The 26,483-nt window shown below is 42.4% G+C and overlaps 1 protein-coding gene across 3 annotated transcripts in view; it reads right to left on the reverse strand.

Moving 5' to 3' along the window:
• The window catches only part of CRB1 (crumbs family member 1, photoreceptor morphogenesis associated), a 110,050-nt gene that overhangs the window by 24,605 nt on the left and 58,962 nt on the right, over nucleotides 1-26,483 (reverse strand). For 2 of the 3 annotated variants that reach the window (XM_012650462.1, XM_012650461.1), the window contains 6 exons: nucleotides 24,304-25,260; nucleotides 18,051-18,598; nucleotides 16,454-16,619; nucleotides 9,912-10,818; nucleotides 6,775-6,903; nucleotides 3,208-3,334 (listed from right to left, as the gene is read on the reverse strand). In XM_012650462.1, coding sequence (XP_012505916.1) covers nucleotides 3,208-3,334; nucleotides 6,775-6,903; nucleotides 9,912-10,818; nucleotides 16,454-16,619; nucleotides 18,051-18,598; nucleotides 24,304-25,260 — 2,834 coding nt within the window. The remainder of the gene's footprint in view (nucleotides 1-3,207; nucleotides 3,335-6,774; nucleotides 6,904-9,911; nucleotides 10,819-16,453; nucleotides 16,620-18,050; nucleotides 18,599-24,303; nucleotides 25,261-26,483) is intronic. The other variant, XM_012650463.1, reaches the window with a different exon arrangement.

The following is a 26,483-nucleotide window of genomic DNA, read 5'->3' on the forward strand; positions in this document are numbered from 1 at the left end:
TCAACATGTGAGCAAGCATCATGTCTAATTCACAGTCGTATGCCCAGGACTTAGTATGTCACAAAGCAGTTATGCATTAAAATTATTGAATAAATCAAAAAAAGTAGAGATGTAACAGGGTCTGTCTCAGTAACATTGGCAGTTGAAAAGCATAGATCTCTTTTCTTCACTGGTTTCCCACCTAAGTCACTAAACTCAGATTTTATGTGGCACCACTTCCAGAAAAAACTTCATTTTAATTTTGCAAAATTCAAGCTTACACCTTTGATTTTAAAGCCTAGAAATGGCAAAAGGATCTTAAAACAAAATTTGGCGAAGAGTTTGGAAGGTGAGCAATTTTAATCGACCCTGTATTGAAAACACATAATTAAAAAAATTATGTATATTTAAATGGTTTATCACAGCCGCGGCACAGAGTAAGTCCTTCACAGGGTTAGCTGAATTTAGTTGTCTCTCTATGTTACTAAGTTCTCCAAACTTGCCTGTACTCTCTCCTTCCCTATTCTGCACAAAGGAGGGTGATAGAACCCACTCCCATGTACACATACAAAGGAGGAGGAGACACAGCCCTGTTTAGTTTGAATGTTAAATCTGAAAAATAAGCAACATAAATTTTTATCCGAGTAAATACAGGCAATGTTTTAGAAGTCTGGTCCAGAGGAGTTTGAGTTTCTGTAACTTAGGTTACAGAAACCTGAGAGTAGGTTGACCTACGGCGAGAGTCGGCAGTGCAACGCCAACCAACGCTAAGATCGATCAGTCGCAGAAGGCCGACTAGAGGATTCCGTGTCAGAGAGGGAGAGTACACGGGACTTTGACCTTGACGCCTCAGGTGTTTACTAGCAGTGACACAAGTGGGGAAAGAGATCAGGATTCAGGATTATCAGCCAGTGCGTCTGTGCTCATCGTGTGTGTGTGTGTGTGTGTGTGTGTGTGTGTGTATTTGTGTGTGTGTGTGTGTGTGTGTGTGTGGCTGGTGGACATTCCACCGTGCGCGATGTAGTCAAGGCAAAGGAAGACAGATGCCGTCAGAGGATGAGAAATAGAAGGTATAGGAACAAAGGTTTTATTTTTCTGTGCAAACATGTAAAAGCCATAGTCACACACAAGGCAGCTGAAAATACAGAAGAATAAAGACAAAGGGGACAGTTTTTTTTTTTAAGTCAGATACCTCATGACAGCAAGACATTTGGAAAACTGAAAAGCAACTGACAATTACAGTGACAACAGAGAAAGACTGTGACTATCTCTTAGATATATTTGGTAGGGGACACATTACATTCGGAATGACCTTTACGCAAGGACGGATGTATCTAGAAGGGAGGAAAGGTGAAAACTATACATACGGTCTTTGGCTATCATCTATTTTTTGCTCACTGAAAATACTTGTGAATGCAAATATTGATGGGAAGGTTTTCTGCAAGATTCTTGTCACGAAATCTAGCTTTGGGACGGACCATCCGAAGCAGCAGCCTGCACGTGCGGATTGGATGGAGGGAAACAGATGAGCATAAAGCAAAGTTCGAAGTGAGTTGCTCCGGGTTGCAATGACTGCCCGTCCTCCCAAGGACGTGGATTTGCTATGTAAAATCTTCTATCACTAACGCAAAATAAAATAGGATACACTTCCTTTGCCTTTGTAGTATACCATGTTAGCCTTGTTTGTTTGAGTGGCATATTTAAATTTACCTTGATCATTTCCACAGAAAAACAACTTTTTAAAACAATTGGCATTCAGTTTGGCATTGGGTATCGTCCAGTGGATAAATTATCCTCACGTTTTCAAACCAGGGCAGCTCCTCAAGACAGACACGTTGACAAAATGACACTGGCAGGCCGTCGTTATTTTAGTTGCTTTCCGAATTAACTCGTAGGATCAAACTATTTTCATTTTAAATGAATATAGATAATGCCTCCTTTGGAAGGATATCTCCATACGAAGATAGTTAGCATAAATGATAACATGTCAGTAGAAACAATAGAAACAAATAGCTATTAGCAAATAGTTTTTTTCTTATTGCTATTTTATAATCTTTATAATTAAGAATATGTTAATTTTTGTATTTCATTAATTTACTTTATGTAGCCATCATTTCAGGTATACCTTTATTTCAAAAAATTATGATGCCAAATATAATTTGATTATAATAGGTACTATGTTTTTATGGTTTTTTTCAGAAAGATACTTTGAAGAGTACAAATTTACTTATAAATTTCAGATATATATGCCTCTGGGAAAATTCAAGCTTTGTAATATATACCTTTTTGGTATATGTATAAACTACAGTCCTTATTTGTATTAAATATTCACTGAAAAGCAACTGAAATTAGTCTAACAGAGAACTCAACAAGCTCACAGATTCATAAGCAATTAACAAAAAATTTTTCTATTTGTGAGAAAAAAAGGGAAAATATCACAGCAAAAGAAAGAGAAAAAAGATTATCATTTTGTTGGAACAAGGTGCTTCTATGGAATCAAAAATTATATTGGTGAGGTGTGATTTGATATTGATACCAGATAATTCTCTTTCTACATCTTTAGGGATTTAGTGTAATTCCCGTCTCTTTGTATATTTATCACATATCAGAGAACTGGCAACAGCTCATTTAAATAGCTTTGTATGAAAACATGAATGAATATACTCAGTAAGTTCAATCAGTAACTTTCAGATTTTCACGTCACGAATAACAGATGAGAATGAAAGAACATAAATGAAAATAGAATCGCAGTGACCGAGGGCAACTTACAACATGCAAGTTCTTACGCACAGAATGAAGCAGGAAGAAAATGGTTCTTAACTGCGGATGGTCACTCAGGTATAGCAGTGTTAAGGATGATAACATCTGTACCAAATACACTCGAAAACGAGACATTTCTGATTATGCGAAGAAAATATTTTTTCATATTTGAAAGTAGGGTGGGAAAATGTTTTATATGCACACGAAGTGCTTACACTAGGCCTTGAGTTTATTTTAATTTTTGGGATGGTTTCTCCCCCTTTTTTTTTCCAGAGATCTAAAACGAGTCAAGGCGTCTCTCGAACGCAATGGCTCTTGCATTTGGGAACGTTCCCGTCTGGGTCAGTAATCTTCCTGCTCACCCCACTCCACGACCGGCCCGTCACTCACGCGCAGCACCAGGTAAGAGAGCAGCTGAAAGAGGTTCTGCCAGAGCAAGAGAGACACATAGAAGGACAGGCCGCTCACGTCCAGCTCGCAGCGCCGGCCGGCGAAGGCCGCGCCGCACAGGCACTGGAACCCGTCGTGCAGGTCCTGGCACAGGCCGCCGTTGAGGCAGGGATCCGAGGCACACTCGTCGACGTCCTCTTCGCACCTTGAAAATAAACAGAAGCAGCAGAAACCCAGGCCCCCGCTGGATGAATCGGCTGCAGGACAGGGAAAGAAAACCATCTGCCTTATCTGCCTAGCTTGTCTTCCCTTCCCCACGCAACTCACATACGCTTGATAACGTGGGAGACATTCCTCAAAATCCTGTAACGACGTTTGGTTTTAACGGAAATAATTTGCACACGTACGTACGGACACACACAGAATTAATGAGAATGAAAAAACGTGCAAACGTTTAGAAACCGAAAGGAAGCTGGGCCGTGCTGAGCCAGTTCCCCCTGGAGAGCATTGGTGGGGTTGCCACTTCACGGTAAGTCTCGGTTGATTAGGGGCACGGTGGAGTCACAAGGGTGAGGCCGTGTTGGCCAGCCTGGACTCGGCAGAGCAAACCTGCATTCGGGCTGTCAGGATCCTAATGCCTCAGTCCCCTCCGGCTAAGGGGAAAAACTTACCAAAGAGAGATTGAAAAAAAAGGTTTATTTTGGGAGATTTTGAATTATTTTCTTTGAAATGCTCCCCCATTTTTTAGCAAAAGCAAAAGTAAATACTTAGAAGATTTTACTCGCTAATAAATGTGTTTCGATAGCCAACCATAATTTCTGAATATTTAGGTAGAATGACTTTCAAAAGCCAAATTTTCCAAAGCAAGAGACATCAATTCTAAGTTAAATTGAAGGTTTTCCCTTCCCTGGGACACTGTCATTTTTTTGCCTAATTTTCCACCAAGAACTTCTTTTTCTGCGTATTCATTGATTAATCCACCAATCATTCATTTGGTTATTCAGTAGATATTTATTTAACACTTACTGTATGCCAACCACTCTGCTGAGATTTTGGGATAGAGCACTAACTAAGGCATCTATTTTACTTTGGGAAATTCATATAAAATCTTAGCTTCAGGAATCTCTGCAGTGCAGTTTATGAAGTTGAAGTTTGATATAAACAATTTTTAATTTCCCCCTTTTCTTTCCTTTACCTCCCCAAAGGTAAGACTTGCACGTCTGAGTCAGAGACTAATCGCCGGGCTCAGAATGAAAGCGGGGGGAGGAGGTAGTGAGCAGGGCCAGCCCAAGGTATAAAGGAAAACAAAGATTTCTTCCAAGAAAAACAGCTCCTTATCCCGTTGGATACCAAGCATAGCTGAGACATTCTGTTTTCCTTTTTTGGCTTTTGCTTCTGGGTTGGAAGGAGACTTCTCTGATTAGATCTGAGCAGAGCTGCACTACTCTCCGGCGCCTGCCAAGCACTCTCTGTCCTGGGTGGGCCGGAGTGTTCACACCATCTATCATCCCAAACCTGCTGGGATGACACCATAAAGTGGAGGTTTAAGCAAGGCAGGAGAGAAGTCAGCTTGTTAGAGGATAAATATCCTCGATATCCTTGGGCGTTATGAAAGTCACATTTTCCTAGGCTGTGGGAGATGGCCCAGTATTTCCTGGTCTTCCTCTGGCTAGCTACTCCTTATTGCTTTCTTACCTACTTTTCTTCTGAACAGCGAACAACACATACACGTGTTGTTCATTGGGGCTTTCATGACCAGTTAATTGATGGATGGAAAGAAAAAATAAATCCATTAGCATTTAGCGAATGAACAAATGATGGTTAAGAACTCCGCAAGAACAGAACCTACTGAACACAGGTTCACTGTTGCAGAAATAATTTTGCCTCAGAGATGTTTATCCAGATGAAAAGTTTACTGGGAAAAGGAAGTAAAACTCTGAGCTTTCTTTTCTTTCCATGTTTCAAATCCACAATTTGAATTTAAATGCCAAATGTAAATTTTTTTAAGCAAATAAATATCAGAGGAAAGGGAAACGTTTGTTGTAAACAGAGACAATGTGTGAGTAGCAGAGAAAAATAATGCAAGACTTCAGATGTGCTCTGGGCAGTGTGGCATTCGGCAGCCACTGTGACAATCGGCCAGGAAGTTACCAGCACTTAAAGATAGTTAAGGAGTTGTTCAAAATCTAGGACAAAAAAAAAAATTGCGATATTTTGAAGATATATAGAATTGGAGGCCAACTGAATGGTTTCTGTTAATAAGTTGCATGACAGAAATCGGTACAGCGGAAAGCAGCATGTGACTTAAGGCCACCTCCTTCCACGCTCGTAAACTCCCAGGCTGCCTGCGCCTCTCAGCGCCAACCACAGACGGCAGACTGCAAAAGGAGGGGTTAGACTGGCCATTGAACGTTGGAAGGGCAAGGTGCAAGTATACCCTAGATTCCCTGCTGTTTCGTAAAAATGGCAAAAAATCTGTATGTGTGTGAAACCAAAAGAGCCAGTTGAAAAACAGAAAATTCAAATTAATCCAAAGTGTGATTGTCATGGAGCACAAATATACCCATGATTTTATTAACTACCCTTATGGGAAAAATAAAGTCAGTCAAAATCTCTTTGTCAAATGTGTTTGATTTCAATTTATTTAATTCATTCAATGTAGAAAGCCCAATCAGATATCATTATATCTTACCCTGGATGGTAGATGAGATGGAAGAACACTTTTTCCATTTTTTGAAAATTGCGGTGAGCAGGGATTTATTCACACAGTGTTGCCAGCACATTGGACAGATGAGCAGAGGCTTTGAAGGCAGCTCAACCTACTGCATGCAGCACATCTGCATCGGAACCTAATCTGTCAACCCTCAGCCTCAGTCTACACCTATGCAAAGCGAAAATCGTAAAACTTCCCTTGCAGCGCTATAACGATTAGGGATGATATTTGCAAGGTGCATGGCACAGAGCTAAACAAATGGTTAACTGTTTATTATCTGTTTATATAATACTGATATTCAGTAGAGCCCTGGTTTGCAACTGCTTTTGGAACTTCGGTCCCTTTGAGAATCTGCTATAAAGCCATGGAGAATGCGTTCCTTCCACCCTCAACCCCACCCCGAGCCAGTCAAATACATGTCCAAAATCCGCCACACTTTCAGCGGGTCACAGATTACGCGAAGCCATTGACCAACTCCGTGTTAATAATCCCTGCGTTGGTCGAAGAAGAGTTCTCTCTGGGAAAGGTGGAATCGTGTGGAGGAGGCGTGTGTACTTTCGGGTCGCGGCAGTTCTATGGGGCAATCTTTTAGGTGCATTTTATTTTACTTCACCGTATTTGCATCACATGTTAGAGTGAGTGGGGAAAAACATGAATCCAGAAGTACTTGCAAGAAAGAAAAATAGCACATTATGCATTTTTAAAGATCATATTTTCCTATTTGAAGTCTTGGCTGATAAAATGTTCTCCCCTTTGACCTAAACTGTAATTTTTCTTCTTTTTTTACTATTTTGACTCTGTCTGGACCCATATTTCAGCATAGATTTTCCTATGGGAACTGAAATGAAAAATTGGAGGAGAAAGTGAACTCCAAGTAATCCCATCGTTCTTTAGCCCAGAACTGTCCTCCGTGAAGCTCTCACGGGACTCACCGCTCTCCGGCGAAACCGGGCCGGCACACACACTTCGGTCCGGCCTGCAGCTCCGTGCAGTTGCCGCCGTTGTAGCACGTGAGATTTGCCTGCTCGTTCCCACAGACCGTCGAGGGTAATCCGCTCTGTCTAGGGAGATAAAAGTAACAGTCACAGCTGTCCATTGTGTTCAGAAATTTTCTGATAAACTTGTATATGTAGTCAATGCCAAACTAATTAAGCACTCAGGCTGGAGGAGCTACAAATGCTTAATCGTGCTGTATTATAAAAGCATCACTTTCTCCAGTAAAAAGCTCCGGCTGGAGGGTCCTGTAGCAAGCACAGCTGTACATCTTCTATTTCTACGCAGTTTTCGTTCGTGAGACAAGATCTATGCCATGAGGTGGCAATAAATTCAGGGCTGGAAAAGAACTTGCTATAACTAGATTTGCTGCTGCTTTGCTAATAAATCAGCAAAGGCCATAGGAAAATCGCATCTCTATAAAGGCCAGGAAAGCAAGGATAGCTCTCTGGTACCGAAGCACTCATGGGATTTCTCTGTTGGCTTTCGGAGCTGAACTCCGGTTGCCCTGCCAGGGCTCGCTGCTCCAAATCTAGTAAATCATAACTTTGCAGAACGCAAGCCGAACGCGGTCCAGGAGGTCTGTGTGCAGCACTGGTGACTGCGTGTGGATTCAGAGAGCAGCTTTCTTGTACGGCAGCAAAGCTGTACCTGTTAGAGAATGCTTACAGAAGAGCACAAATGGTAGAAGATAAGCAAAGCTTAATTGCAAGACAAAATCCACTGGTTTGGAGCCACGGATGTTTGAAATGATTTTAAGAGTGCTGCTCAGGCCCTTTGACATGCTTTATATGTGTGTGGTATCCGATACATAATAAACATTCAGGAAACGTAAAGTGAATTGAGTGTTGTCCTGTTGTGTGTGCTGCAGCTAATTTGGAGAAATCGCCCACATGATGCTAAGTGTGTCTCTTCCCACAAGAGCTAATCAATTCTACTTTAAAAAGAAGATATCGTAAGGACTTTTCAAAAGAGCCAAAAATGTCAACCAGCTTTGAAAGGGGTCGATTAGCAATGCAAATAACTGAGCTTTGTATATATCTTAGGTTTAATAAACAATTCTTGAATCTCATTAGAAGGTACTTTTGAGAACTTTAGTCTTTGAGAACTTGGCTTTGATGAGTTAGACAGCAAAAAAAAAAAATTGGAGAACTAGTTACTAGGGCCTCTATGTTTATTTTGCTTATCAAAAGTCACTGTGGAATACTGTTGATTTTGATCCTGAATTTCTCTTGCTTTTAAATAGGCAGATTATACCCTGGCAAAGGAGTTGGTTAACTCATGGGAAATAGTATTTTACAGGAATGTCAACACTTGGCACCTACCCTGTGTCTTGCCTTCATGGGCTCTGAACAACAATAAATGTTATGGAGAGATACACAACTTCTTTTAGGTGTGGCTACATGTTATGTCTGCTGGGAGATTCGTGCAACTAAGGTACCACGTCTGAATCAGTGTAATGTCTACAGGCCAACCCGTTCCAGGTGTTCTTGCCAAAGTCCTGGAATATATTACTTGTTAATAACAACCCTCTCACCTCCCCATAATGACTCAATTATTTAGTAAATTTAAAGCAGTATAAGTTGTAAAAACAATAATGACTTCTACTTACATGGAAATATTGAAGCAATGTGACTTAGAAGGAAAATATTTTTCTTATCTCTGTTTATATAACATGAAATGGAGGTGGTTACTAGCACTAAAATACTGCTGTGTAGTTGTAGGAAAAAATTGTGAAATACTTTGAAATGGGTAAGAGATTACTGGGTATTCTTTCAGTGGAATGCCAGGACCCGCTAAGAATGCCTGATTTTGTAGTGATGTGTGCCTCAGATTTTCTTTACTAAGCTACATTATAATCCTGTAAGTTCTAGAAAATGATATTACTATGTATGAATCTTATTCATCAAAACGCAAATAAATTTGTAATGAGCAATAGAATTGATTGTCAGACTACAGAAAAGATGATTTCAAGCATTAATATTGTTGCCTTATACGATAGAAAGCAGTTTTGCATTTATTTGTAAATTCATTTCCTTGTTCTTGTTTAAATATAAATATGCGCCTCTCTCTCTCTCTCTATATATATATATATAAAATTTAGATTGTCTTTTCACCTGGTTTTTATATCTTCCCTCATTAAATCCGAACAAAATTATCAAAACGTTTTCACTTTGTATTTGTCTGAGAGTCATATTTCACATTTTTGAAATTACAGTCGACCCTTAAACAGCACACGTGTGAACTGTTCGACTTACACGCAGATTTTCCTCTGCCGCCCCTGAGACACCAAGATCAATCCCTCCTGTCCCTCCTCCTCCTCGGCCTGCTCAGCGTCAAGACGAGGAGGAAGCCCTTACGATGCTCCACTTCCACGTAATAAACAGTAAACACATTCTCTCTTCCTTACCGTTTTCTTAATTACATTTTCTTCTCTCTAGCTTACTTTATTGTAAGAATCTAGCATATAACACATACATGAAACATGTGTTAGTTGACTGTTTGTGTTATTGGTAAGGCTTTTGGTCAACGGTAGGCTATTAATGATTGTTTTGGGGGAGTCAAAAATTATACGTCGGTTTTCGACTGCACGGGGTGGGCACTCCTAACCCTCGAGTTGTTCCAGGGTCTGCTTTATACTGTAATGCAGTCTTTTCAGGATTTTACAATAGTTACCTGCATGAAATAACCCAGGGCATTATTTTAGCGGTAAAAGTCATGCTTTCCCTAACAGTACTGAAATTCAACTTTTGTATTTATTGTAAATGTATGTGTTTCCTGAGGCCTTAAATCCATCAGACCCTGGGACTGTAGCTCATGAGAGATATTCTAACACAGATGACTGAGAAGACATTTTGCTTAAAGTCTGCTGGACACACTTCCATTCTTACTTGTGGGACATTCCAGCAAGTGAGATCCTGTCTGCACACGAGCAAACCGCGGTGGAAGTGACCAGTGCCAGCCCTGTTCAGCACAGATACGTGCGTACATCGAAGAGAGAGCTTCCCAATTTGACAAGAAAAACAACATAGAGTAGAGCACCAAAGACCAAACTTTACACGGACGTTATGCTCACCTGCAAAATTTTCCTGTAAAATTTCCAGAACAGAGGCAAGAATAGCCACCGATGCCACTGATGCAGGTGGCCCCGTTTGCACACTGGTGACCCTGGCAGTTGTCGACATCCACTTCGCAGTTCACCCCGGTGTAGCCGGGCTCGCATCTGCAGTGGTAGGCTGAGGCTCCGCCAGAGCAGTTGCCATGGATACAGGGGTCTGGAAAGCATGCATCGATGCTGAGCTCACAGCGCGTCCCCGACCATCCCACGGGACAAGAGCAGTGGTAAGAGCTATAGATGTCCTCACAGTTTCCTCCGTGCAAACAGGGGTCGGAGTGGCAGGCATTTACCCGCAAACACCCAGTCACCACTGAATGGGTAGAGATTTTGAGAAATTGCTCTTCCTGGGGTTTGTTAGTGAAACCACGAACACTTTCAAAGTAAGAGAGATAGATACCTCCGACTTCTATTGTACTTAGACACCCTTCCAGGCCCTCCGTGTTGTCAGTCGCTTGGTTACCCACATAGATGTCTGTATCATCCTTCAAAAAGCTGAGGCTTCCGGTAGGGACCGCACTGGTCAGAGAAGGTGTCTGGTTATCCACGACCATCTGCCACCTGGAGGCCGGGGCCAGCGGGTCTGCCATGGAAAAAGTCACTTCGTGCCACATGCCATCGTTCACTGACTGCAAACTTGTCAGGCTCAGCATATAGAAGCTGTTGCCACTTTGCAGTTGAAAGAATAATCTGGAATCGCGAATGCTGATATTAAGAAATTCAGGCTCTTTTTCTGCATGCAGGATTATCACATTTGCATCCCTGGTTCTGAAACCAAATGTGATATTGGTGAGTTCTCTGGTAATATTCCCATTGCTTCTGAATACTATTCCACTGCTTTGTCTGTTAAAAACGGCATTTGCGATACCTAAAGAGAGAAGGCGATACTAATCAGCAACTTTATTAAATCTATAGTTTGCTTAAATACCTTTATCAATAGTAATGATCATCGCGTTAATGACATCACCTATTGATTGATAATATACCTGGCATGTAGCCAGGTATATTATTCCTAATATAGAACTCTTCAATACAGGGATTATTATTATTATCCCTATTTTATGAAAGAAGAATTTGAGACTCACAGAAGTTAAGTAATTTGTTCATTGCCATGTAATTAATAAATAATAATGGCAGAATGTCAAACCTGGAAGGTCTGATACCAAAACACAAACCATACATTTATTTTCCATTGAAACCCTAATGCATGCCAATTCTTATTTTGCATTTTCTCCCACAAATAAAGCATTCACTGTCCATTTTATACATAAAGAAGTTGAGCACAAAGAAATTACAAATCTAGCTATGGTGACAGAGCAAATTAATAATGGAGTCTGTTTTTAGATTAAGCTGATCAGTAGGCAGTTAAAAATAGTATTCCAAATTACCGACCTTCCTGCCTGGCAAAACACCAATTACATGCCAAGTTACTGCTCTGTACTCTACTCAAGTGCTTTCACACGGCTGGGAAAAAATATTTAATCGTATCGATTGCTGTCGCTCTGTGCCCATGTATTACATGTGAGCACAGCACTTTTGGGCGATCTTATTGCATTTCTCTATTAAAAATATTTTTTCCATTCTGCAAGGTCATTAATTCACAGCTTGTTCTATCTCTTAAAATATCTGACACTATCTCAGCATATTATGTCCAATGATACTTTCTTGAGAAAACAGGAGAAACAGTAACTGTTCCAGCTTTCCGCCAGATCTGGAAAACTAACGGACGTGCTCTGCTCTCCGTCCTGTCATAACGGACACACTGTCCTTGTTCCCGTCCTGGATCAACACTTCTAGCGATGCGCCGGAGCCTTTTCGTTTCACCTTTTTGAGGCATTGTTGCTACGTACGTCCTCGTTCTGTGCTGCATCACCCTCTTCCCTTCCTTTTCGTTGTTTCTCATCAATACACAACTATGTTGTAACTGTTTCAATCTTGAAAAGTACAAACACGCACAAGACCCGAAAACAGTACCCTGACACCCCCGATCCTGCTGCTGTCTTGTTTCTTTATTCGCTTTACCAGCAAAACTTCCTCCAGTAGTTTTATATCATCATCGTCTCTGCTTTCTCACGTCCCAGCTTCTCTTTATTTTTATTTATTTATTTATTTTTTGAGACAGAGTCTCACTGTGTTGTCCGGGCTAGAGTGCCGTGGCGTCAGCCTAGCTCACAGCAACCTCCAACTCCTGGGCTCAAGCGATCCTCCTGCCTCGGCCTCCCGAGTAGCTGGGACTACAGGCATGCGCCACCATGCCCGGCTAATTTTTTCTATATATATTTTTTTAGTTGATAATTTCTGTCTACTTTTAGTAGAGACAGGGTCTCGCTCTTGCTCAGGCTGGTCTCGAACTCATGACCTTGAGTGATCCACCCGCCTCGGCCTCCCAGAGTGCTAGGATTATAGGCGTGAGCCACCGCGCCCGGCCTTAGCTTCTCCTTGGTACACGCCACTCAAGCTTTGTCCCAATCACTTCGCCGAAGCCACTCTCATCAAGGTTACGACGAACGATGTCATGTTACTTAATTTAGTGGCCAATTCTCTTCTCTCGTTGCATTTACTTTTCAGTAGCAACTGACCTTAAAACGTGGTCCTGACCTCATTTGTCAGGCACCACACCCCACTGTCATCATCTTTCAGTTAGACTAATTAACACCTGTTAGTGTCCCTGCTTCCACTGCCCTGCAGATCAACACAAGGACCTCCTCCACCAAGATCTGCACTGGCTACCTCCTCATCTAGAAAGAAATCCTAAATTCTAAACACCCTCAAGCGTCTGCACAATCTCACTCCTGGTTAACTCTCCAATTCCAAACCCTACCATCTCTTCTTCACTCGCATGCTACGGCCACAAAAACCTCTCACTCTTCATCGAAGACACCAAGCTTGTTCCCACCGCAGGCCTTTTACATGTGCTGCTATTTACACCTGGAATATCCTTCCCCCAGATCTTCCCGTACGTGGCTCTTCCTCAGCGTGGATATCTGCTCAGATGTCACCGCCTCTGAGCAGCTTTCCCTGACTATCCAAGTTGAAATAGCTTCCTGCCTGCATCTACTCTCTATTCCACCACTCTGCTTCATTTTCTTCATAGCTGTTACCATTTGCAATTATGTTGTTTATTAGTCTACTTGTTCATTGATTTTCTGTCTTAGAACATGACAGGGATCTTCTCTGACGAGGTTTTCACTAAATCCCTATGCCTGGAATATTGCCTCCTGCATAGCAGGTGCTCTGTAAACATTAGTAAATGAATATCCTGTGAAAATAACTCCGTCCTTTATTCTGGAAACTGAGATAATTATCAGAAACCACAGTAGGAGAAAACTTAAGTATATCATCCAATTGTTATAATTCAGGTACATTATTTGACTAGATTAAAATTTTGCTTGATCTTATTGCTTTTAATTGTTGTATTTTTTTCTGCCAGGTTTGGGTTTGGGGATTTAAGGAGGGAAAGAGCATAAAGTGTCTCATCACATGTTTTAACGTAAATATTAAAATGACAAATCTCATTAGTCCTCCAACTCCTAAATGAAGAATACTGTCTGTGATACTATATAAATTTATTTTAATAACACGGCTGAGCACACTGAAATCACTCTTGTGATCTCACTAAAAACCTCAACACATAACAACATTCATGCTTTGCCTTTTCTTCAGGGACCTTTGCCATAGTAAACACATCCATCGGTATCCAAGGTGAGCTGTAAATTTTCAAATTTTGGTTTAAATCTTGGTAGGATACAGAGATAGAAATGATCAAAGTCCTAAAGGCAAACTCAAGGTAATATGTCAGCTGCACTCTCACGAGTACATTGTTCTCTCTACTAGACCTAATCTTCTCAAGATTTTACTTGAAAACAAAATACGATAGGGTCACAAGATCACATAAAATTAAATTATATAAAGTAACAAAAACGAATTCCAGGGCTCATACATGTCAATTAGGCCAGTGGTCCCCAACCTTTTTGGCACCAGGGACTGGTTTCATGGAAGACAATTTTTCCACGGACCAGTGGATTGACGGGGGGATGGTTTGGGGATGATTCAAGCACATTACATTTATTGTGCAGTCAAACCTCTCTGCTAATGATAATCTGTATTTACAGCCGCTCCCCAGCGCCAGCATCACCGCCTCAGCTCCACTTCAGATCATCAGGCTTTAGATTCTCATAAGGAGCGCACAGCCCAGATCCCTCGCATGCGCAGTTTACAGCAGGGTTCTTGCTCCTATGAGAATCTAATGCCGCCGCTGATCTGACAGGAGGCGGAGCTTATGCAGTGATGCAAGTGATGGGGAGCGGCTGTAAATAGAGATGAAGTTTCCCCTACTTGCCCCACTCACCTCCTGCCAGTTCCAAGCTGCCACTGACCAGTACCAGTCTGTGCCCAGGCATTAGGGACCACGTAATTAGGCAATTGGTTTACAATTCCTATTGTAAACCTCCTATTGATTTACATTTTCTCTCTTCACTAAGTAATACTTAAAAAAAAAAGAAGGGACTTTCTGGGATGTCGGAGCCAGAATCCCTACTCCTTTCACAGTGGCACTGTTGTAGCAGTAAAGATTCATTCCACTTCTTTCTGACGTGCGTGTCCAAGTCCTAACCCGGTTGTGTCTAGGCTCCAGCCCAGCGTGCATCGCGTCCGCCACTGTTTCTAGAAATCCTATTCTTTTTTCCCTGTGGAAATGTTCAAAATGGTTTGAACTCCTTTGTAGAACACAATGAGGACTACATTTCTATCAAAAGATTAACAATAAAATTAATAATAAATTATTTTGAACAAGTGTTTCAGAAGTAGAGCACTAAAAAGTTGCATTTAAAATTCTGTACCACATTAGAACCAGATTACATTCTTCAAGCCAAACTCATTATGTTTTCTCTGCATGTGTGGTATATATTTCTTAACTATGAAACATAAAAGCAAACACATTCTTCTAGAAAACTTCCCCAAGTGTATGTACAGTGCAGTGAGTTCATGCAGCTATTTTAACATATGTTTTTGAAATATAGAAACATAAATGTCAACATATTTTTCCCTTTTCCTCAGTACGTGGGGGCCCAGTCTCAATAGGATGTTGTTGCTACTGACTTGGGGCCAATCTGTCCTCTCATTCCATTCCTTTATTTTAGTGCAATATTTTCTAAGGTATTTTATGTAAGTTTTTATTGCAATCAGATGATGTACTTAATGTCTAGAACAGTTAAGTGAAAATATTGGGTTAATTTTCAGAAAAATAATAAGTCAATTTATTCCTTTAACAAATGTTAATTGACAGCGTACACGTGTGTGGCACTGTTGTAAGGGCTGACGGTAACATGAGAAACCGCATAGAAAATTCCCTCGTCTTGTCAAACTTACATTCTAGCCAGGAGAGATATGATAGGCGAAGAAACAAATGCATACAGAACAAAACGTTAGGAATGATGAGTGATACAAAGGAGCAGGAAGCCGAGTGAGAGGACATCGGAAGGGAAGTATGGAGGTAACCTGTGAGGCCGTGGGTGGGAGGGTTCAGGAGGGAGGCGGCGGTTGGTTCGGAGTCAGACTGAGGGGCGGGAGAGAAAGGAGTGAAACGCTGGGAGCACGTGGAGAACAACAGTGCAGAGGGCTTTTTTCTCACTATAAAAGGGGCGGAGAAGTGGGGTGGCAGCTAGTGGGGATGCTGGTTGGGGGGAGTCAAGGGAAATTTTTGTGATGTGGAAATTTGACGGCGAGTGTATGTGCTGGGGGAAAAATTGGCGGTGCTGGTGAGCGGAAGAAAAACCTTAGGGGCAAGATCTTTGAATAAGGGGAAGAAATTGGAATTCAGTGCCAACAGAGAGGGTCAGAATAGGAGAGAAGACAGAATATATGTGTAACAGCATGGCTAGCATGTGCATTGTCAAAATTGTGGATACAGGAGAGTATTCAAATTGCTGAAAGTTGGGAAAGTGTGTTCTGTAGAGCAGAAGACGGGCAGGAAATCCTTCACATAGAGGGAAATTCCCATAATGCACTTGATTCTCTACACATAAGATTATACAATCATCACAAAAATATCTACAAAATGGGTGTTGTTATCCCTCTTTTACAGGTGAAGACGTTTTAGATTAGAGAGATCACCTGAATTTCCTGAGACCTAACCACTAATAAATGACCGTATGCCAACAGTAGCACATTTATTCTGTATTCTCGGTAGTGAGGAAAAGAAAGTCAAATATTATTACACCTGGTTAATTATTTCTTGAGAAATCAGCTTTAAATGATCAAACATCTAGGTCTGCTGTTGCTGTGACCTCCGTTTCCCGTCCAGACACCCTCAGGGCAGGTAAGACAAGGTCAGTGGGGTTTATTATTCGACTCATCTCAGGTGCATGAACCTACTCACATAGGGAAACAACCACAAATTCGTTTAATACGCTGCCTGAGTCTGTATTCTTCTTCTGTGCTGTCTCCTGGAACAAATAAAATGCCCCAACTTAACCGGAGGGACGCTGGGTTTGAACTCTACCTACATTCAAATCCTCGAGGCACCGGCTGGCACCGGGCTCTGGGAGGACACGGGCCGAGCTGACACCACCGAGTCTCCTCACAGGCTCTCCCGGCTGCGTGCGCAGGGCAGGAACACGAGAAGTCGTCCCACAGGGAACGGCAGACGCCTCCATTGTGGCAGGGTTTGGACTGAGCAGAAGAGAAAGCAAAGACAACTAAATATGAAAATGGTGAGGGTGAGACCACAGATCTGTTATTTTCAAACGCTAATTTCCCTACGTATTTACACTGTAAACTTTTAATATCCACTGTTTGTTAAACAGAACGAAACTGACTACTCCCGTTGCAAACTCCTTTCTCAAAGAGGGTGGGGAGAGAGAGAAAGAGGAGAAAGAGAGAAAAAATGTAAAATTGATCAATAACACAAGGAGCATTTTTTAAAGTATAACCATACTCTCTGTAATTCACAAATTACCAGCTACTTTTTCACATGCACTAATTACCATTTTAGGTAGAAGCTATTATGTGTTTTTACACATGAGGAAACTGAGGCCTCTACGATTTCCCAAGATCCTATAAATAGGTGAAATAATGAAACTTGGTACTTAGATCCTCTGGGTCCCAAGTCAGTGACCCCCTACCCCCACTAGTTGTTCGGCCTCTGAATCAGAGACATACTGTTATTTGAGATCTCACAAGATCGCTCACAAAATATTCAAAATAAAAGTATTTAAAAAGAAGTTTATTAGAGCCTGGACTGTATTTGTTCCAGATTTTCTATTAACATGTGACTTGGGCTAGTAACATAACTTTTCTAACCTCCCGTTTCTTTATCTCTAAATAACATTAATTGGGACAACAATAATACCTGCTCTATACAGTGGTCCTTCGACAGAATTAAATGGATTAATTCATGCGAAATAGTGCCTGATATATTGTAAGTTTTCCTATAATAATGTTACAATAATTCATTTGTTTTGTGTTTAGAACCAAACCTAATGCATGGAAACAGTTGGAAACACATATAAATAAATATGTTTCCTTCTCTTCCTTCGGAAAGTCATGCGGGGCTGACGATTTCTTATATTTAAGTAGCTCTTAGAGGGGCACACAAAATATGTAAAATAAAGCATGGGCTCTAGAAATTATATTTCAGAAGATTTCAAATCCAACTACCAAAAGGAAGTTACCTCTCAGATCTCCTTTTCTCATTAACTTAATAAGAGATCAAAACAATAGTAGCTGGGCATTTAAGATAAAGTTAATGGTATCTTCCTAAAACGGTAATTATGTGAAACCTCTGGGATGTCATTAAGAATTTAGGAATTAAAATGCTATTATTGTTAAGTAATTTGATTGTTGTGAGCTAGGAGAACCCTGTAGCTGGAGGTATCTTGATTGGTTAAATAGATCGTGGTGCCAATAAGATCAAGGCTGTATTTCTATGGCTCACTGCAAACTCCCCGTCTTGCTGGGAAAAATATACATGAAGCTTTATTCTACGTCTGAACACTCAGTAACATTGTTTTCACGGACAAGGAATGATTTTAATAAATTGTCTATTTAATAAAACAGAAGTTTAGCATGTAATACATACACAGTCGCTACGAATACTCCTACCTTGCACATGTTGTCTCCAGGACAGCCTTCCGTCACATTAACAAGAATTGATTTGAGAGACGCATTATTCGTTGCATTGGGGAAGAATTCCAGGTTTTGGTTGTTTAGTCTTATATCTTGGATACAGCCTTTGAAAAACCCACCATTCAGTTCTGTCTCTTGCTTGTCAGGGAGGCCACCAATGTAGATGACATCTCCCCTTCGGATTTTCCATGTAGGAGCAGAAATAAATCCTAGGTTTTGTGAAGATTGATATAGTTCAATTTTACTTGGTTCGATTTTCAAAGATATCAAGTGGACATTTCCATCACTAATAACAAATTTTACTACTAATTTTGGGGAGCCTGGAGTCAGCATTGCTAATCTTCCGTGCTCTATCCAGACACGGATGTGTCGGTAAGTGCTGTTTTCCAAAGCTAGAAGTAAGCCCGATGATCGGTGTGTCCGGACAAACATGGAAAGGCTGATGTTCTCCCCGTAGCTTTCATCAAGCGTGAAGGCGGCGTATCCGGTGGAGTCGTCGAGGCCGAATCTGCCTGCTACGTACTCTTTGATGTCAAAATAAAGGAGGAGGAGAAAAAAAGAAACATCTTGAGACTCCACAGCAAGAAGGGACAGAAGATGAATATTTTGTATACACATGTGAAAATTTTGCACACGCACACACACTCATGCATACTTTTTAAAGTTCAAGACAGGCTTATTCTACTGAATAATGATTCAGCCTCATTTTCTGAACTTCTGAGTTTACTTTATCCCTCAAATAACTACATTTTGGTTTATAGTTTATAGCTGAGGCCCAGTGATCAAAAAAGAGGCAAAGGAGTTCTCTGCACTTATGAACTAAAGAACCTCCCCTTCGTGGCCCTAAAATGCCAGGGCTTAACGGTGGAATATCAGTGCTCCAAGTTGGTGGAAGAAATTTTGGGGCAAAATCGCTTCATGTAACTTCTGTGAGCAGACTGTGCAGACAGTCATAATCTTTGCAATTTGAAGGCATGCTGAAACAACATGCATTAAACTTAATTATTCTTTGCAAAGAACAGAAATCAAGAATTAGATGATCATATCCCCTTTTGGTATAATGACTTCTTTTCCTTTGGATAGATACCCAATAATGGGATTGCTTGTGGTAGCACAATTCACAATTGCAAAGACAGGGAGTCAACCTAAGTGCCCACCCACTGAAGAGCAGATAAAGAAAATGTGATATATAAAAATATATACACACACGAACACATATGTATACCATAGACTACTACTCAGCCATAAAGAAAAATGAAATGACGTCTTCCACGGCAACTTGGATGGAACGGAAAGACATTATCCTAAGTGAAGTATCTCAGGAAGGGAAAAACAAATACCACATGTACTCTCTAATAAATTGGAGCTAAACATGTGTGTACATGGTCATACAGAGTGGCATCATGGACTTTGGAGGCTCAGAAGGGAGGAGGGCGGGAGAGGGGTGAGGGAGCAAAAACTACCTGCCGGGTGCAGCGTACACTATTCAGGTGACGGGTACACTAAAAGCTCTGACTTCACCACTGAACAATTCATCCATATAACAAAAAACCACTTGTACCCCCTAAATCTACTGGAATTAAAAAACAATCCTTTTTGGGGATGACACCGCACATAAAAGGCAAGGCCACTGAACGAAGGAAGAGGAGGACTCTTCCCTCTGCGGTCCTGGTTGGGAGCAGGAAACAGGAAGGAGGGAGCAAGGCTGAGTGTTCAAGTCACCCAGCACTTCCTGTGGTCAGGGAAGTGAGTAATGCACTTCTGTGGCAATACCATCGATATGCATCACCTAGAGAAAACTCTTGAGATGTACAAAAATGAAACCTCTAACATTCAAACGTATTGATATTATAGTAGGAACAAAAACTCCTGTCCTCATACAGCTTACATTCTAGCTGGAGGAGACACACCAGGCACAGCTCAGGAAGCAAACTATTTAGTGTGTCAGATGGTGACAACGCTTTCGTATAAGTCGGTCAGATAGAGAAAGGGAATAGATACAGAGATTTGGGGGTAGGGGTACAGCTGTCATCTTAAATAGAACAATCAGGGAGGAACCCTCTGAGAAGGTGACATTTGAGCAAAAAGTCAAAGAAAGTACAAACATTACTGTAGTAATTCAGGACTGAGATGAGGATGGCTTGGATCAGTAGTAATGTAGAAATAGTGAGAAGTGGACTTTTGAAATATTTTGAAGAACATAAAATTTTCTGGAACAAGTTCATCTTCAAGGTTTTTGGCCCAAGCAACTAGAAGCGTGGGGTTTTCTTTTGCAGAGATGGGGAGGAGAGCTGGAGGAATAGATTTTTCGGGGAAATGGGAGTCCGTATTGAATTCAAGGCGCCCTGTTAGATGTCCAAGTGGAAATGGCCAGTAGGCATCGATATAGAGCTTCTGGGGAGATGTTCTGGGTTATCTAGAATGATTGGGGATTTGTCAGTGCATGTAAGATATTTAAAGCCACGAGACTGGGTGAGATGAGAGTGAATATATAGAGACAAAACAAGAGGACCCAGAACTGAGCCCTTGGGCGTTAGACAAGTGAGGTAAAGGGGATAATGAAAGATGAAAGCCAGTAAGATAAGAGGGGAACAAGGGAGAGTGATGTCCCCTACGCCCAATGAGAAAGCAGTGTCAGGAGGAGGAGCGTTCAGCTGTGTTAACTGCTACTGAGAAGCCAAATAAGATGAGGACCCAGAACCGATCACCGAATTTTGCCATCTAGAAATCACTGATGATTCGAAAAGAGTACTATCTTAAAGATATTGCTGTCTTCAAGTTTTTACATCCCAATCCTAAACAACAACAAAAAAAGAATATATTCCAGGCATGTTTAAATGTCATACGGCCCAGTTGAATTTGGGCAAAGACAAGATACATTTTAGTTTAGCTGAGCTGTAGTGAAACTTGCTGAGGCAATCATGTGTTTGATGCTCTTCTGCATAGAAGGCTACATTTTCAGAACTCCGACTTAATTTCCTACAGGAACGGTGCATTTTGAATCTGCATTGGGTGACCACCTGTTCCAGGCAACCACACGTAGCTTTCAAAGTGTACCGTTAGATAAAAAAACCCTTTTGAAGGGGTTAACGTTGCTGAATACACTGCAGCCCTTTCATATCAGATAAAATGCTTAATGATAAAATTTGGCTCTTGAAGCCCCTGAGGTTTGAAGGTGCACACAGAATCACTCAGCCTAAGGGTCCGGGGCCTGCTGGTCATCCCAGGGTGCCGCAACATCGCCGTGTTGATCCAGATTAAAAGACAGGATGTAGAGCTTTCTTTAATTTTCTTAGACGCTTAACTCTTCAGCAATCCTCTCCTTCAGAAACCACAAGCAAGTAGTCAGCATGTGGGACGTGCTGCGTGAGTTCAGAAGCATCTTAAGCTGCGCATGAGTTGGCTGTGGGCATGGAAGGAATAATTCTCATACGTGCTGTTGACACGGTATGAAGAGGGACAAGATCTACAGACGAAAAGCAATGTTGACAAGCTTTCATGATCGATGAGATACAAGAAGATGAAATTTAATAAGAATAAAGAAGAGCCCCTTAGACCTGAATGAACCTCAGAGGTTTAGGGTAGGAGAAACAGGACTCCGCGGCATCGTGAGTGACGGTCACTCACAATGAGACTCGGTGTGACATCAGCCTGGCTGCAAAGTAAAAGCACCACATACAGAATGAGGAAGGCATAGCCCTGTGTCCCTCTGTGCCTCAAGCACATCCAGGCACCGCGGTGTAGAAGAAACGCAGATAAGCAAAGTCTTTCACAGCCAGCAAGCAGGGGGTGAAGCGTCTGAAACTATGTCACATGGCAAACGTCAGCAGAAACAAGGACGTTCAGCACGATAGAAGAGAGGGCTCGAGTTACTTTTCTTCAAATCTCAAGAGGAAGAGATGTTAGGATTTTTATTTGCAGGCCCTCAAGAATTATTGATACAGTGTGGCCAATGAATGAAAGCTATGGGCAAATCACATTTTATTCAAATGTAAGGAGACAACTTTGGGGAAATTGTTGGCGAGATGGAGTGAGTGAGTTCTCCGTTCCTGAAGGAGTTTAAGCGGAGGCTTGGTCACTAAACTTGGCAGTCAGAGTGTAAAGAATCCAGTGGTGCCCTGAAGCCCTGCTACACCTGAAAAACTGTGATCCTAAGACGGTAAGATGCTCAAAGTCTAGGCGTATGGCTGAAAACGAAACACACGTAAGTCGCTTCTACAAATCACATATTCTTACATGTCGAAAGCTCTACGTTCTTATCCACAGTCAACGCAAAATATGCTGAGATCACCCTAACACACCCTTCTGGGAGCAAAGCTTAGGGAAACGCTTCTTCTCACAACTTCTTTCCTTGAGAAATTGGATGGTTTTTTAAAAGACCAACTTTAGGGTATTGGAAATCCCTACACCTTTTGTGTTTAGCCGGCCAGCTCCATCCTCTGTCCAGTCATCGTGATGTGCACCGTGGTTGGGAAGCATTGAGCCAAAATCATGAACTGGGTGGAGTTTGTGCTTTTTAGCATGCCTCCTCCCTCTGGGACATACGTGTACGATGGCAGAAAGACCCCACGCTCTCATCACTGCTTGTAAGCATCATTTGTAACGGGAATAAATTCGCCAGAAACATTCCTCATAGATAACAGAAAATACAGAATATTTTAATACTATGATGAAGAGGTGGTATGAAAAATAAAATTTTCCTTAAATTTATACCAAGAATTTTCGGAAAGAAAAACATTTTACAGGACTCCCTCTCTATAACCTTTTGAAGCCAGACATTTTCAGGAGGGTTCAACAGTTTCGAATAGAGTAGGGGGAAGGAAGCTGGGGGAAGCAGAGGGAAGGGCCACCAATTCAGGAACTTGGTTTAAAAAGTTCATGGCTTTCCAAGTTGGACAAAATAAAGAAAACCAGAACCCACCGTATTGGCATCGCTTGGACCTATTTACTGGGACAGTCGGCATCACCGAGGCCAGTATTGACCTCATGGGTCACTGCGTCTGGAAGCCGGTCAAAATGAGTCAGCATCTGTTTGTTATTTTGTGTATGTAGTGAAAATATTGCCTTGGGTCAATTAAATTTTTCTTCAAAAAGTGAACATTGCCTAAGCATAATTTCCCCCTTTCTCCTTTTAAAAAATCACAGCACAACTTGCCGTTCCATTTAAACTATTACGTAGAGCTAGTAGATCCATACCTCATTGTCAAACAGGACATGATTTGTAATGAATATTGTGGTCGGGAGGAAACCCGAATAGTTTCTAATAATTCTTAGCCATTTGAACATGGGGTAGGGTACAGGCTAAGACTGGTTTTAATTTTAGTTCATATAAAGCAGAGAAGACTATTTACCAGATGTTGTCTTACTTCAAGTTACGCTGAAATCTTGGGGTAAATTACAGCTGAACTTCAAAGAAGTCTGTTATAATTACCTCTCAGACTTTTTTAATGCATGATAATAATGATAAAAAGAAACAGGTATGTATTGATCACTATCAACAGCAATCCTTGGAACAATGTTGGAAGTTAAGGATTTTGAAATACTTTTCAGACTATGATTTGCTGGAGAAATTAGACCAATTCGTTTATGGCATCTACCAAGTTTTTTTTACTGCTGTTACTTCCACATTTCCTTTCTTTCTTTTTTTTTTTTTCCCTCTAAGACACCTAAGTAGAATATCTGTTTTCTCCAAAGCAACCCTAGGAAAGATGCCTTTGAATAAAATTGGTGTTTTTATAAAATTGCTAAACTGAAGTATGATTTGGAGCGAGTGTGAATTCCATAGAAAAGAGAGCAAGGAAGTGAATATTTACTGAGAATGTACTATGCACAGATACTGTGCTAGTACGTGGCATTGACAAGTTCAGTATGTAAAAGTCCTTTTTTTTCAAAAGATTCTCTTTCAGATAAGATTTATGATAAATTTCTGATGTGCAACACATGGTAAAATTGTAATAGCGTTTTGTAAACGTCAAGATGAAAACCCATTTGGAAAGGAGCTATCTGCTTATTATCTTACTGCTCTGCAGAAGTGATACTCTAGTGTCGTACGGATCCACTCAAAATTAATGCACACCACTGCCCTCCTCTTTTTTTCCATCGTGGGCAACCAGCAGCAGAAGACCCGAGGGGTCGTTGTGTTTCAGGGCAGGCAGAAGCAGCCTGGCTGTGTTTGTGGTTTCTGCTCTGCTCTGAGGGTAGCGCTCCCGGGCGCTCGGCCTCCCCTCACCTCCCAGGCAGGTGGGGCCTGCGTAGGGCCTGTCGCAGTGACACTGGTAACTCAGCCACAGGTTGACGCAGCGTCCTCTGCCCTGACAAGGCTGGCTGCCGCACCAGTCCTTTCCCACGCAGCCTGCCTTGACGTTCAGTGACGAGCCGGACGAGACGTTCTCCAGGGCGATGTGGTTCCCATCAATTTTAACGTCTTGGAGACAGCCTACGAACGAAGGTGTGGACGGCAGATTATAGATGTCACGCAGAGCAACAGCACTGCTGGCCGTCCCCGCCGGTAAGCCACCCAAAAAGGAGTTCTGGGAAGCACATATTGATCGACCACTTTCGAACGGAGAAGGAGCCTTAGCGATGCATCCCTCCTCACAGGAGTCGTCGCTCAAGGTCAGGGTCACAGCCTCTGCAAACGTGACCTCCACGGAATGCCACTGCCCGTCACTGGCGTGGTGGGAGAGGGACAGAAGCACGTCTGACTGACCCATGACCTGAACTGACAAGTGAACGCGGCCCCTTAGCAGCTCCAGCTTCGCGAACACGTCCCCGTTGCCTCGGAGGAGGAGGAGAGCCGTCGGCTGAACAGTCTGAAACCGCAGGGCCACGTCGCACACCGAGCCCTGGGTCGGGACTGAGCCACTCGCGACCCACAGGAAGCCACCGCCCTCGAATGACAGGGTGGTGACCGCTCCGCACGAGGACCCGGCGTAGCCGGGTGGACACAGGCAGCTGAATCCGTGCTGGCCGTCGTGGAAGTGGGGGACGCACGTTCCACTGTTCAGACACGGCCGACGGGTACAGCCCAGGAGGACGTCAGAACAGTCCCTTCCGCCATAAAATGTTCCAGAAAGGTCATCAGAGGGGCAACGGCAGGTGTAATTCCCAGGCAAGTTCTCACAGGTGCCACCATTTCGGCAAGGGTTTGAGGAGCATTCGTTGATGTCTTCTTCACAGTGGATTCCTGTTCAATAATAAAAATAGGTTAAAATTACATGTATTCAAATCAGAAATATGGGTTCCACATAATTTCGGTGTGTAGCCTTGCGGAAGTGCAGAGCCAGCCCAGCTACGACCGGGCGGACCAAACTGTAAACGGTTATTGTGTTAAACTGAGATCAGTCATGTCACTCCACGGATGTGTGAGGACAACACCAAAGTCTCGCAGACTTTGAATTCTGCCTCCAGAAAAAGATAATTTGCCAAATTCAGCCTTTTCCTCAAACTACTGTTGCCAAACACCAAACATACACATGACACTGGCACCACCCAAACGAAAACGGGAAAACGACTGCTAGTAGCGAGGCGAGATACAAATGATGTGTTTGGGGACTCCCTTTTCTGACACTGTTTTCCCGTCCGGGAGGCAGATTTCACTCTGTCCTATTTGGAAACGGTGATTTCGCCTTCTGTCTTCTCTGCACCTCCCTGTAACTCCTAAAACCAAAGTTTGCCAAGTACACAGACAGTCTGGAAACTCGCGCCATGGAGGATTCTCAATTTGCTTCACGAGGAAAGGTTCTCCTCGCCTCTGGATAAAATCTCCAGGAGACCCGCGACTTCTCTGCTCACTCCGGCATAACAGTGTCACGATCGCTTTTAAAAACCCACAGTCATCAGCATGGCCAGTCGCACATAATGATCAAAAGCCTCAGTGCCATTTAGAATGGAAACTTCTTTCTTTGGCTGCGAGGCCGACTTCAGGCTGTCTTGAAGAAAGACCCGGAAGCCTTCTTCCTGCCTTTCCCGTTCCTCCACCGTCCCCAGCCCAGGTCCTCACTGAGTGGTCCGGCCGAGAGGACTGAAGCTTATGAGGAAGAGAAGGGGAAGGGGCAGAGACAGTTTTCACCGGCCTGGTGCTCACCTAGTGCCTTCCATGCTCTCTGCGCCTGGCAGGTGTTTACAGCTGATACTTAGGCCGGGCGCGGTGGCTCACGCCTGTAATCCTAGCACTCTGGGAGGCCGAGGCGGGCGGATTGTTTGAGCTCACGAGTTCCAGACCAGCCTGAGCAAGAGCGAGACCCCGTCTCTACTAAAAAGAGAAAGAAATTAATTGGACAACTAAAAATATACAGAAAATATTAGTCAGGCATGGTGGCACGTGCCTGTAGTCCCAGCTACTCAGGAGGCTGAGGCAGGAGGATCGCTTGAGCCCAGGAGTTTGAGGTTGCTGTGAGCTAGGCTGAC

This window comes from Propithecus coquereli, unplaced genomic scaffold (assembly GCF_000956105.1).
Source record: "Propithecus coquereli isolate 6110/MARCELLA unplaced genomic scaffold, Pcoq_1.0 Scaffold328, whole genome shotgun sequence".
NCBI lineage: Eukaryota > Metazoa > Chordata > Mammalia > Primates > Indriidae > Propithecus > Propithecus coquereli.